Raw genomic sequence first — 15,213 nt, forward strand, 5'->3', positions numbered from 1 at the left:
CACATAGGGAGGGATAATCAGAAGATGCTCACCCCGGGAACTGTGGAAGAGTGGGACTTCTTCATCCCACACAAGAGGCTAGGTCTCAGAAAATTCAAATTATTTGTTTTTTAAATGTTGCTAGTGCTTTTCCTCACAGAAAGAACAGTTTGGCCTGAAGCACAAAGTGATGTAATAGATTTTTGGTGAAGACTGCAATAGGAGACCATTCCCACAGCAGAAGCGGCTGACAGTCTGCCTGCATAAAATACCCAGGACTTTGACAAAAGGACATTAAAACAAAAATCAGAAAATTACAGTATTTTCTTTCAATTCACACATTCAGTATTACGAAGCTCAGTCACAGTAAATAAAGCAACATGAACCTCAGCAGAGAAACACACAGTCCATCCGTTGTGAAGTAGTTATTAAACACACAGCACTTCACTTTTACTATCAATACAACATGTTTAAACATTTTTATACTTGCTGATGTATACATTTAAACTCCAGGAATAAGAAAAAAAAACAACTGATTGTCTTCATATCTTAATACATTAAGGAACATTCACTTCTTTTGTCCATAGCTGAGCCATGGAGGTAATAACTTCAAGACAGAAGTTATGTAGGTTCTGGGATTTCTAGCTCTACTCATTTGAGATAATGATTGAGGAGAATTTTACTGTCCACCTCATTGTTCTTATTCACAAGAACAGTAGCTGAAAACCATTTACACCAGCTGGCAGTGTCATTGCTCCCAACTTCGATTATTACCTTCTAGACAGACATTTCCCATTGCCAAGAATACTCTTAAAAAATCTACCCTTGTAGTGAATTTAACCTTAAGTCAGTATTGGGTTTTTTTCTCCTAAAGTAGCCAATTGCTTATAAAAACATTAGAAGTATCTTTCATATTTGGATTAAGAATGAAAAGAACAAAGATTCCTTTTATGATCAAATTCAATTCACAACAGCAAAGATTATTATAAGTTGCATCTTTAAATATGATCTTAAACACAAAATTATTCACAACAGAACTGAGAAGCATCCACACTGGGATCAAGTCTTTCCCTTGATACTATCTATTTGAATCTAAACATCAGCCTAACTAAAAAATCATGACTGTTCTCTATTTGTGTAACAGTCATTTCACAGAATTTTCCATCATAAGGATTATTTGAATGGGCTTTTCTGGTTTTTAATAACATACTCATGTCAATAAAGCAATTGGCATTCTATTTAATAAATATTAAATAGCTGAGTTTTCACAGATCTGTAAACTGGAGATTCTAAATAAGTATGTTGCATCTTTATGACTGAGCGGTACTTACACGGTTTGGAAAGTCAGCCTTCAGTTCAGCAATACTTTTACACCAATATGCTGCTGTTTTCTCGCTGATCAGTTCAATGTTTAGAAAAGAGCCTTGGCCTGGGCCATACAAAGGACCTGAAGTAATTCCACGTACAATCCTTGGAGAAACGTTGGTCACGATATCCTGCAAAACAGTGAAACATTTCAGATCGATTTTGCAAGGCAAGGCATACATCAGAGATGTCCATGAAACAACATAAACTTAAATGTATCAGTTGTTTCAAAAATACTGTTATCGTGAGTAAAAACTACAATTCTAGGCCAGTTCTCTGAATTAGCAGATTCTCTAATTAGATTCTCTACAACAGAGGAGAAAAATGTTTGCTGTTGTGTGTGAAACTGTATGGTAGCTATCAAACGCTAGTGTGGGGCACCTATAAACTGCTATACAAAAAAATCATTCAAGTAACGCTGTTGTGTTGGATAGAGGACATACAAGACTGTGTAAAAAACTGCGTTGGCCTGTAACGTAACAGCATACATGTGACCCATCCTCCCCAAAGATGATCAAAGTCCATATCCAGCACTAACAGGTGAAGTGCAAAGAGGTGCTGCCCCATCAGCCTCTCTGCTGAAAAGTCAGGGTCACAGGTCCCGTCACCAGTAAAAGTACAGTGGTGTGTCAAGCTTCACAAATGCAATTATATGAATAGAAGAGATCAAAATAAAAAAATAAAACCAAAATTAGTGAAAATTAAGAACAATACTGTAAAGCACGATATTTCTGAAGGTCACCATGAGGTTAGCAAACAATTTTGAAACATACAGTAAACACACAAAATGTTGACTTGTTTAGTAGTCTTAATTAAGCTGCAATGTCACCGTATCTACATTAACAAAGAACTGTAAATTCCGCAATTATTTAAAACTAAAGAGAAACATAGATGGCAAAATGTTCCTTTTGCCAATTTCCAATTAAAAATAATTTTGAGTAAGGGTCATTTATTTACAAATGTATCAGAACTATTTGTTTAAGTACCCCTCCCACCATCTTGTCATTTTTAGTGAGATAACATGAACCTCCATTAGTATATAGCAATTAAGGTCAATTTACATATTTTAATTAAGAACCATCCCATATAAAACAATTAGGGTAATAGGCATACTAACTGGATTTCATAACATTTGGACGTTTTTCCAACTAGATAGACAGGAAACCTTAATTAGCATTAATTAGCACTGATCTGCATATGTTTGATAAGGCATACCCTTGCCACAAAAGATTATTTATTCCTGAACCTGCCAAATGCTGCAGTTACAAAGGATAAAGGGACTTTTCTTCACATTGTATGTAAATTTGAGGCAATCTTCATTTGCGTATAAAGTTGAATTAATTATTATACAGTAAATATGCACTAATATTTTAAACTGATGGATAATTATATGCCCATTTACATATGTAGAAATTATACAAAGTAATCTCCCCAGTTCATCTATTTTCAGGTCTAATAAGTCTGGAACATGGACATCACAATAATCCCGAATTTTCCTATCATAGTATTTCCCCTTCATCACAAAAGCTTCAGCTCCCTTTCAACAGTTAAATCATATTTTCAGAAAAAAAATAATTCACAACATTTTCTGAATTTATGCAAACCAAAACCAAACAGCAAAGTACACTCCCCTCACTCCCAAAACAAATTACAAAAATTGCAGTTTATGCAGAAGAATCATTTACATCAGTTTGCTCTGCATTATCCTCTTGAGCATTTCACTCCTTTTTAAATTGCCTCGGAGGAGCTTGTGCTCTGACTTCATCCCAGAAAGCTATTCGTACCTACAGGCCCCTGCCACCACATCATCCAGCCTGACACAACGTGCAAAGTCAACGACGTTAGTGCTGGTGACCTGGCCTTGCCCCTGCAAGCAGAGGGAGCACACGGCCACCGGCCAGCAGCTAGGAGTTACTCTGACCGTGCTGCAAGCGACCATGAGCTTCCTTTTCCAGCGCTCCACAGCAGCGAGAAGCTATGTAGCTACAGTAGCATGGCACTAAGCCTGCGCTAACAGCCTGCCTCTTGGTGGGAATTATTATTCTTGGGTTCAGTGCAAATGATGGTAGGACGCATGTGGCATGATTCCCATTCTGTGGCTGGCTTGTGTACGTGTGCATGCCAGACAACGCTTGGAGCCACCTATGGTACTGTTTGTCATCTCGCTACGTGCATGTTTTGTTCTTCTTCCAGCCTCTCTCATTTTACTACAGGTAAGAATTCAAAGACTGAGATATTACAGCCTAAATTATGCCTCTCGTGGGACACCCACAAAGCCTCAGTCTGCTTCCATGCAAAAGCACTCTGAAGTTTTTCTGTCTGCTGTGGGTCTCCAGGCTATCCCTTCTCTCTTTGAAGAGCAGAGACCCCTGTTCAGACCCTGTGACTGCTGCCAAATCCCCACAGCCTTGCCTCACTCTTTCCTGGAGCTCAGTCACAGTCAGTATCTGAGTGACAATTTACCTCTCCAGGATCCTGCAAAGCTGAATCAGGTAAACGCACAGACCTTGGAAAAGTCCCCAAAGCAGCCACTTTTCACTTTCATGTCCACAAGAGCTACACAGAGCCACATGAAATGGTAAACAGACGTACATCTCTGCCTAGGTTTCCTCACACGTGAGTCTCCCTTGAAGTTCTGCGAGCCCCCTTTGGAGCTCAGGGACCTTGCCCTCCCTGCCCCCCAGCAGACTGCTGCTCCTGCAAATGGCGGCTCCCACGGCTTCCCTACTGCCTCTGCGCCACAGGGCCCCTCAGCCGTGTCTGTGCATCACTTAGTCTTTCCTGACCATGCTGCTTCTGCTTCCAAAAATCCTTCCTGGCTTTGGAATCCAAACATTACCACCTGGCTGCTTTGTCTTGATGCCCCCTGAGAGGGATACGCTGTTCTTATTTAGGATCCCATTCCTGGTTTGCCTCTCCTAGCTCCGAGTAAACTCGATGGAGAGAGTCTGTAATGACTGACACACTGGCACCTCCCTGTCTCTTGTTAGCACATGACAGCCCCAGACACAAGGAGACTCACAGTTCATGGAAACAAAATGGAATTTATAACTTATGTGATGATTCAGGGAATCTGTCTCCGAACACATAGAACAAAATCACACAAGTGAGAGAAAAGAAAATTGTCTCTCTGAGATGAGTGTGAAATACCTACACAGAACATGCCTTACTATCGCCTTCCTCCTCTGCCTCCCACCGTGGCTGGGAAAGCTGAGCAGAGAGATAGCTGGGCAAAGGACCACTTGGCTGGGCCCTGACAACTTCACGTGCCATGGCCCTTGGAGCACATTTCACATGGGATCACAGGTTCTTTTCACTGAGAGAGGAAATTCTGGTGGCTGGCCAAATGTTATTGCCATCTCCAAAACAGCGAAGGCCAGAGCAGCTGAAGTAGCCATAGCCCTCCACCCCACGGGGTTTGTCACAGACCATCTTCTGGTGTTTAAATGGAATACTGATTTTTGCTATTTGTAGAAATCGGCAGCCAAATGCTGGCACTGATCACTCCTTATCTCTTCTGAAATCCCAGCTTTTCCTTGTATCCTGGCTATGTGCACAACCCTTTTCTGATTCATAAAGACTGTGTGTGCATAAAAAGCCACAATGGAACTGGAGCAAGAAGGAAGCACTTCAAAGCTTGAACCTAAAAACCTCCTGGATTCTAAAACAATCTGACTGCTACAGAGAGATGACCTGACTGATGAGTTAGTCTGGTCCCTGCCTGCAGTTGAAAGCAGAGGTCCACATACAGAAGAACAGGAGAATGTCCCCAAACTCCAAAACAAATCAAGTCTCTTACCTCCCCACGCAGTGGAAGCAATAAACAGTCCTTGGGAAAAACTGAACAAAGCTTTCATGTACTCTGAAGACCAAGGATAGAAGACTTTTAATAAAGAGCAACTAGGGGAGAACACCAAAAGACAAAGCCATGGAAAAAAAGGCTAAAAAATTACTGCCAAAGGTAAACAGAATAGTCCACAGGAAATCAATTTGTTTCATGGGGAAATCTTGCAAATGAATGCAGACTTGGGGATTAGGGATACTGTATTCAGTACTAGATTACAGCAAAACAACCTGGTTTGGGGGCGTTAATGCAAATGAAGAGAAACAGTGACAACAAACGGAATCAAGGGCCAAACATGAATCATGAATATTTCAGTTACTAAATTTCTTCTTTTGCTTCAAAAGCCAATTCTTTTCCCCAAGAGAGCACACCAGAAACAATCATATCAATCCCTCAAAGATACCTAGCTCAGGACATCACCTAAGAAAGTGATGTTACACAGATAAAAGCATCTATATCCTGCTGCTTTTGGATTCCTCTTCTCTGCTTATGAACAATTCTGGTATTCTAGTAACTTGAGACTGAGTTAATTTGCATTACACATATACTTCTGTTCCCGTTGATTAATTAATTAACACTAAAAAAAAAAGACCCAAGGCATTGATCAGTCCCCATTTGCTCTAATAATCTCTGAACTCTGCAATCAGATCATTGAACTCTAAACTACTTCAGTCTAATGGGCTGGGAGGGTTGAGACATCTTAAAGATAAAGCCCAAACACTCAGCAGTTTTTAGTCAGTTAAATTTAAATAAAGGTGCAAATCAATACATCAGCACATGCCTTACTAGTCACCCAGAACTGTTTTGTTTCACACTGTCCACACTTGCAGTTAATAATTGCCACAGATTTTTGTATTATAAAAACACAACCAGGCTGTTTAAACTGCGAGACTCTTTAAGTTTGGGCAGCAGGACATTTTGAATTTTAAGGGATCCAAAGGGGTGTCCAGCAGAGCATTAGATCGTATGACAAGTACATTCATTGTGTGTTTCTTCTAAACTAATCAGCAGAGAAATAATTCACATTGTGAATATTAATGTTGTCATCTGTAGGTGTGGAAGTTAATGACCCGTTGAAATGAATCAAGCCATTCACCTCTATCTCAGAGTTATTGTTTTAGGGGAATCAAGAAGACAGCTCTTCATTAACTGAGTTCACTTCTTGTTTCATAATCATGTCTCACTAAAAAAAAAGAAGTTTGCAGAAAAACGTGTAAAGAGGTCAGTTGCAGGAATATATAAAAATAGTCCCCCAAGAGCTATACCACAACCTCATGCCTATTCAATTAATGTAGTTACATTAGGCAAATATAATAAGAAGAATCAAAAGGATTAATCTGTATGATTTTTCATATCAAAGCTCTGATGTGTTTCTATTGATTTGCAGAGCCAGAAACATTCTTTTTCTGCCCATTTTTCCCAAAGTACTTCAGCTAACAGAATTTTAATGAACACCTGAAATAATAAGGTTGCTTAAGAGAACACACAGACATTTATATTTTGGATATGGAAAGAGAATTGATTAATTGTACCTTTAATTAATACCTTAACCACTTTTACAGGTATTCACTCCTGAAGTACAGGTGTTTTCTGTGATGTATCTGCAGCACAATTAAGGTTTTGAGTAAGACTTTTGGATTCTAAAAATACATTTAATCACACTACACCAAGTGTTAACATGTGTTTTCTTCACTCAGAGGGTTCTATGAGACACAGAGAACCTGCCTTGCAGCGTTGGCCCCCAAAGTCAATGAAAGTCACTACACACTTCAAATTCAGCTTTTCTCGCCTTTAACTTAGGAAAGCAGATAGGAATTAGTGACCATTGTTGGGTTTTTTTCATTATTAAGAGAAAAAGGTTTAACACAATGAGCAGATTACTACTTCTAACAACGTTAATTTATTTGACCTTTCTTTCTTCTAGGGAGGGATGGCATTATACTTGCCAAGTGGAGTATGCGTCTGTACAATCAGGGGGTTACTACTGACTAAATGTCAGTACGAACACCAAGGCAGTCAAAGAGGCCTCATTGTGAAGAAGAGTTCTAAATAAATACCTTATTAAGGTAATTTTAGTCAAGTATCTCAAAGCAGCATACACTACGAGTTAGTAGACAGTAAACTGCAATGTAGTAAAAAGCCCAAATCTAAGTTTCTACTTTACTATATTCAACAGATCATCTTTTTTTACTTGAACAACAAAATACAGTAGCTGAAAAAATGCAGGTTTTCACGCAAATTATTGCTTGTACTAAGTAAATAATGCTGTACTCCTTTTCACCAGATTTCTCAAAGATGTATCAAAAAGGCTGTAAAGATTTGAAAACCCAGTATGTGTGAACTGTTTTTACAGCTTATTTTCTAAATGCTTTAATCAACCCCCCAGCATCAAGATTCAGTTTTCCCTACAGTTTCCACTAATTGAAGCAGAATGTGACGTACAATTTCACCTATGTAAAAATGTGGAGGAGAAGACATCGCCCTTTTCTGCCTAATACCGCAGTAGTTAAAGCATTCTGGAAATCTGGCTCACTGCTGTTTGCACACCCTCATAGATACAAATGGCATCACAGACTTATGTCCTCATAATTCCCTGCCAACTCTCACTCAAGGTCTTGTGATGATTTGCCTCTTCTGTGACTCAGCTGTCTAGCCAGACTGTGTCTAGTATCACCCCTTCTGGAGTTTCAACCATCCACAAAAGGCAAGTGAAACCTGAAGCAACAATACCACTTCACACAGCGCTGTTCCTATACATCCTTCCCGAGTTGTTCCTCTGTAGAGCTGAGACGTGTGACATCTCCGTAGGGTTCCTTTGCTGAGGCCCAAAGCACCGACTTGCTCTCCTGAATTTCCCCAAGCTCAGAATTTTTTCCAGCTAAGTTTGTCAGGCTCCTTTTAGCAGAAAGCTAAATCCACAGCAAGGAAGGACCCCTACAAACACAAAACCATTCCATCAGGTACCACCATGCAGATTAACAATTAATTTCCGTAAAGACCTTATCTGATAGAGTAGGATTTTTACAACACATAGCAAGACTTAATGGCTCATGGAGCAAGGCAAGTAAATTTGCTAACGATTTCTGCCCAAGGAGGTTTGATGTAGCTGCTGGCACCTTCCAGGGCACAAACCACCGCTACATTGCGCACAATGCCGCCTGTCAAATTTGTAACACTTGTATTTAGTATTTTATTTTAGTGAGGGGATAGGCCAGACTTCATTCTTCCCATACGAGTACAAAACCTCAGCAAAGTCACTTCCTTGCTCTCTCCTTCTCTTTCCCTTGGTGAATTAGGGAGCATTTTTAAAAAGCTGAAACCACCTTGACAGAAAAACTTATCTCAGAACATCCCACCGTGCAGAAACTGCTCTAATCTCTCTACCACCAGGTATGAGAAATTTAGTACCATAAAGACACCTCCTCTTTTTCATTGTTTTTGGGAACGAAGTCTACATCTAGCCCTCTCTTTCCTCTTCATTGATTTCCTTCTCTTGAAGACAGATAGCATATAATGATAAAATGATGTAAAATAATTATTTTTCAAGTTCTCTCACCAAAATCAGAACAGAATTTAAAAATCTCTTATTTCCTAAGCCTTGCAAGACCGTTCAGATTGGCAGTTTAAAGACTAAGTATTCTGATCTCTCCACGAATACAGAACAGATCTTGAAAAAGTTTCTTGCTGTTACTTATAAATTACACATCTTCAGCTTTTATGTACAAGATCTAGTATGCTATAGAGGGGGAGTGGATACTTTAAAAAAATATCCTTATCTGTCTTTTGATGGCTGTTTGCCCTGTGTTTGGAAAGATGAAAATACCTAAATCTGTACATGTCATGTATCTTGAAAGTCTGGAGTACAAACAGTGCTTGTAAATCTTCCTTAATATTCTCTATTTCTAAGCTGAATAAGCTTAGTTATGCCAACTATTTTTTAAAAAAAGAAAAGCAGACCGTTACCTCATAAATGTTTTTACAACATTAAACTATCCCATTTGTGTTTATTAAACCAATCTAACACTATAGCTCCAGCAAGCAAGCAAGCTAGCTTTCCAAATCAGTAAGCTAGCACGGAAGACTGCAGCCCCATAAGGGAAAAAGCAATGTGTCAGGATTTTGTAGAAAAACTGCTGAAGCACTCATATTGTGTGAAAGACAAATGACAAGTTAAAGGTTTAGTTACCATGTATTTCATGGTAAATATAATCTCATTTAGTGCTTTAAGAGTTAGCCATGAGAAACTTCAAAATTTACAGACATCAAACTTAATTTTTACCTAAGCTTTTATCACTGCTGCTTGCTCAGCACACCACCTTTCTTAACTAATGCAGTTTTCAGACAGTAGGCCATCACTACCAGTAATTTATGATTAAGACAGCAAAATCCTAAGCTTTTTAGATAATCTTACTAGATTAGAGTATAAAACAAAAATTGTTTACTCTCTACCTTAGATGAATCTCGGGACAATCCCATCCCCATTGCAAGTCAAGTAAAACTGGTCTGCTGCCCTTGCTTAAAACAACAGCAGTTCCCCAGTCCTTGTTAATTCATACATGACGGTTCGACTAGAAGTCCTAATTTTACAAACTAAAGCTTCCTAAAGTAATAGATCGGAAGACTAAAAAAAGCAATACAAATTCTGAGTAGAAGTACAAAAAACTAGAAGAGTAACTATAATGCTTATACCAAATGTACAAATACATATATTTTAGTTATGTATTTTACAGAAAATGAACTTTTGATCTTTGTTTACAATTACATTTGCTTGAATAGCTTTTTTGTAAAAAAAACAAACAACACTTTTCATAATACAAAGCCATAATGCTTTAAAATTAAAACATTTAGTATTTTTTCTTTTTTGACATATTTTCTTGTTTCCTAGGCATTAGAATGTAAAGGCATTTGTAGTGTAATTACAAAAGATCATTTTAAAAAGTATTATGTCCTACAGCACTTTCCCTTGACAAACAATTACTAGATACCACATTCAACAGAATACAAAAAGCAATCTTTATCACAAGGTTAAAATTAGTCTTTGAACAAAAGATGCTTTCAAAGCCAATGCAAATTCTCATCAGCTTTATATCAGTTTCTCTGGGACAGACAGGGAAGCAAGGGATGGACCGAAGAGAAAGGGGAAAAAACAAACCCTGAAGGACATTTCAAAAATTTCTTGCTAATGTTCTCTGTAAGCACACATTTTATTAGTTTTCTGATAAAGGTGTAAGCAGTAGGACATGATTAAATTTCTGCTGTCAAACTGCACTGTGGTCAAAAACTATAACCATCAAAGAAGAGAGAAGCAGACTTACAGTTCTTGACAAAAAGTTGTATCCATACTCAGACATTCGCTTTTGCATCTGTTTTTGCAGTGTATATGTTTGTTAGACCTTAGTGTTTTGATATAATCAAGCTACCTAATTGATGAATAGCTGCTTTATCTGACTGAGAAAAATATTTGGTAATTGTCTCAAAGCATTAATCCATTTTTAGTGAGATGCAACAAGAACTGAAAATCATGTTATAACACCCCAGACTTCTGTAAAAAAGAAATCTGAAGCTGATCAGCAGATTTCTCATGCTTTGGTTGTACCTTTTTGTTGGGTTTTTTTGTTGGGTTTTTTTTTTGTTTGTGGTTTTTTGGTTGGGGTTTTTTTGGGGGGGGAGTTCTTTTAGAAACAAATGTAATATCTCTACTTCAAGAGCAAGTTTTCCCAACATTTGGAAACAGCATACAAGCTGTAGCAGAATAAAAAAAATAAAAGGAAAATACATTCTTCGGCTAACAAAGAAAATTAGAAAAAAGAATGTAGTATGGCAGAAAACACAAAGTAAGAACATCTAGTAGTAAGCTCTCTAGAAATTTTCTATCCACAACTTTTTGAGAAGTGATACAATTTCAAACAAACAAGAAAAAGTAAATCTAATTTTTCCTTAGCACAAGTGTTGGTTTCTCTGAAGGTTTTTAGTTTTCCATTTAATTAAACAACCAGAGCTTTCACAATGTAGCATTTTTTCCTGGACTGTGCTCGGCATATCCGGGGAGACAATACCATGAAAAACAGTCATTGATGAAGAAGTCAGCAGTGGATGGTCAACCAAGGCATTTTAATTGAAAGACAGAATTCAAAATAATAAAAAAAAAAGTGCCATCTTTAGAGCTTTAAGTAACCTCAGTTCCAGGAATACACCTGAAGCTACTCATTGTACTATATGGACTGTACTGGGATCTACTGAGAAACCAGATCGTTCAGAAATCACTGCTCCAGACTATATGAAGTGAGATGTTTGAGAATATCTACAATGAAACAAAATGCTATATCATAACAGAACAGACAATCTAATGAGGTACAAGGACAGAATGTCTTGCAACTGTGTAAAAACTCAGTTTTACTCTCCTCTGAGTTGTATTTTCACATCAGCAAATCATTATTTGTGTAGCTTGGGTGAAGTACCTGATGAGCTTTATCAAAAAATCTAAACTGTATCTGTAACTCACGTTCTTTAAAATATTAACAAGGCATTTCTGCAAAATAACCCAGAGCAGATGCTCACAAGCGATCAACATGACAAGACTAGATTCTATTACTCCACTGCAAGCAAAACGTTGCAATGCTAATGATTTGAGGGTAACAGAATGGAATATAATAGGTACACGGTTAAATAAAATATCTACGTGGACTGCAGCTTTGACTGGTATCCTAAAGTGACATTTCTGTGGCATAGCTTCTAAGGATCTGTGTACATTCACAAAGGTGGAAAATTAATGCATAATGATTAAAATATACTAGTCCAATTTATAATGCTTACCCTTGAGAGTCCAGTGGATTTAGATCATAACAACTCCGACTGCCTTAAGAGATTAATTCTTTTACAGACATCTAAAAATATTAGTCCTTTTGCAGCTGTCAGGGAATATCATAATCAAATCAGTGATCAAAACTTGTTGTGAAATGTATTTAACTGACCAAATAAATGAGTAGCAATTCTTAAGGCTTCATTCCAGACAATTACTACTGAATGCTCCCATGAAACAGGAAGGAAAAAGCAGTTTAAGAAGTATGAGTCTAGGAAAACCAGGCAGAAACCAACATAGCTAAGACCCATTTTATTATTTTTTTTTTTTTTTAAAAAAGGTAAGACTCAGGAAAGAGAAGGAAGAATTACATGACACATTTGCAGCTGCAAGTTTGGGAGAGTCACTAAAGGAGTTACACTTACAAGAAGATTACAAATGGATTCTCTTGTACTTTAAGAGGAGGCCTGATTAACACGTTTTTTCAAACATCACTGTTAGAGACAATACAATCTTTTTTTTCTCTAATACTGTTTTCTAATTGCTAAACAAAATACTGCAAGAAGGCAGTAGGGCAACATCAATAGTGGCAGGTTCCTAAAGGGATGAACTAAAAGCCAAGACACATAATGCCCCAGAATGAGCACCACTAGATAAAAGCTGGGAGAGAATTGCAGGTAGTCTCATAATTCTAACAAAATCCCTGACAGAAAAAGCAAACAATGAGAAAATGGGTTCTTTAAAGCCCACAACATCTAAGATTTTGCACTCAATGTGTAGACAAAGAAATAAACCAAAAACCTAACACAGGAATTCTAATGTCTGCTAATTAAGCATGTAACTTCACACTTGAAAAAAGCAAGGAGGTAACTATTTATTTAAAAGACAATACTACATGGATTAGCAAACCTCCTGTCAACAGCTCCGGACACCTGTACAAAGCTCCCTTATTACCTAATTAAATATTAACATGTCCTGATAGAATCTGTTGTATAATTTTAATTACTGTTTTCTCATAGGGAAGCCATATAATCAATGTATTTCTAGCCGTTCCTAGAGGCTGTTTTGTAAAACTCCATTAGTAAACTGTGAACCATCACTAAAATATTTTCCTCCAGACTGCTGTAAGTAAATCAAGACTATTATATTCTCCTAGGAGAATGGAAGAATAGATGCTTCCCTTTAAGAGAAGAAAATAACGCTTTCTTCAATGATCAAGAAGAAAAATCTTTTAACTACAATCCTATTTAAAGAGCTGTTAAAATTCTTGCACAAAGAATCAACATCGGGGAGTTACAGATCACTAAAGTTATATTTAAATTTATGTATAATCCAAAATATTTTTATTGCTGGATTAAGTAATTAGGAGAATTACATTACTCCCTTGAAGCATGTATTTAAATTTTCTGCTGGGGATGAATTGCAAATACTGAGGTATGTCTTGTACCTACCTGCAGCATTTTCTTTCTCCATTAGGATTAAGAATGCTTAAATACTATAAGCATTGATTAGCATTTGTGTATAGGGGTGAGAAAATCAAGGAAATTATACCAATTGTATTTGGGAAGGTATTTAAATAGCTAATACTATAATTTTCGAAGTATCAGTTCTCCAGGTGGCACTAGACAATTTCAAAGTCAGATAAAGTGGTACAGGGAAGGTGGAAGGATTTCAGTATCTAGGGGAACATTTTGCTTTTCATTCCAATGATAATTTATCCATAACACTTCTACTTGATTAACCTGAGCTCTTAAACGTTAACTTTGTTTTGAACACACTCCTTTTATCTTTTCCTATGCAAAAATCCTATTGCATGAGCAAGGATTGCAAGGCTGAGCCTCACGCCACTCTCAAAGACTGATTGTACATAGACCTGAATAACATAATTGTGGGGAAAAACAAACGATGAAAATATCAGCCTCTGCGAACTTTTAACTCAGCACTTTAATGTCTTGTAAGAGATTCAAATCAATTTTAATTCAACACTAAATTTTAGACAGGATCTTTAAAATGGATTTTGATTTTTGCTAGAGGTCTCACCTACTTTAAAATCCATTATATCAAACTAGTATTTTCCTCTTTATATTGGCTACCAGAACAGGGGGACACACAAAAGCATGACGTACAAACTCTTATTTTCATAGACATTTTAAAAATCTGCCCAGTGGGAGATCAAACACGGATTTAATAAAGCAAAATAAAGCAAAGTTCATCAAAATATTCTTGTAGGAACTGAAAGTAGCCATGATACATGGAAATTACTAGCAAGATGATTCTCCTGTTTACCAGCAAGATAAAAATTATTCTGAGCTGGCCATGTTCTTTCTCATTAAATGTGTAACATGTCCCAAAGCCCAGCACTCTTTGGGGTCATTGCTCACCTCTGTCAGTTAAGTAAATATGCTCATCAGAGGATGTGGCAGGCACACATGGGTAGGGTAGGCATGAAGTCCGTTCCTTTTGGAATCTATAGGAAGGTGGTTGTTAGAGACTACAGTTGAGTTCAGGTTTCATTTGGGAAATGTGTGGCAAATGTTCCCACTACTACTGCCACAGGGGTGTAAGAAAGTATATGACTGCTGTGGCTAGATCTCTGGCACTATTAATGGCAGAGCCAGCTGAGACGTGCTACAAAAGACTTGTGCATGCTCAAAACTGGAATCCTAATAATAAATCTGTCCTCAGCTTGAGAGGGCAGCCTGACCTGCAGGCTCTCTGTTTATTTCAATAGAATATTGATTTAAAACTGAGGCAAGGATTCAAAAGCCTTCTGATGTTAAACTTAAAAAGTCACGCACAAAATTGCATAAGGAGAAACAGGGACTTTTCCAAATGAGAAATCCTTGATTAGGGATAATTATGTTACTGATAAACAGGACATAGGCAATGCCTTCCTATCCTTTTTCCTACCACAGAACCGAGGTGTTTAAAGCACAGCTCACTGCAAAACCTCACTGAGGAGTAGGATATACCTACTACTGACACGTGCCAGATCACACGAGCAGTCTCACTCCAAGAGCAAAGCAGCCAGGTTTGCAGCAGGCCCAAGGAGAGCTCCACAGCGTGCACATCCAGCATTCGCCCTACAGCCGTAAATTATCGATATTCTCTTCTCAGCCCAAAGTTGCATCCTCAGGTATGGAGACTAATCTATACGGCATAGTCAATGCTCACTTATCTTAATGTGCAAAACAAGGAAGCATATAGGCAGTTATGGATTGCATGT

General features: G+C 37.7%; 1 protein-coding gene across 1 annotated transcript in view; it reads right to left on the minus strand.

The window, feature by feature from the left end:
* The window catches only part of DPYD (dihydropyrimidine dehydrogenase), a 366,851-nt gene that overhangs the window by 146,153 nt on the left and 205,485 nt on the right, over positions 1-15,213 (minus strand). The window contains exon 14 of the mRNA XM_037404065.1: positions 1,311-1,475. Coding sequence (XP_037259962.1) covers positions 1,311-1,475 — 165 coding nt within the window. The remainder of the gene's footprint in view (positions 1-1,310; positions 1,476-15,213) is intronic.

The sequence above is a fragment of the Falco rusticolus genome, chromosome 11, assembly GCF_015220075.1.
Source record: "Falco rusticolus isolate bFalRus1 chromosome 11, bFalRus1.pri, whole genome shotgun sequence".
Lineage (NCBI taxonomy): Eukaryota > Metazoa > Chordata > Aves > Falconiformes > Falconidae > Falco > Falco rusticolus.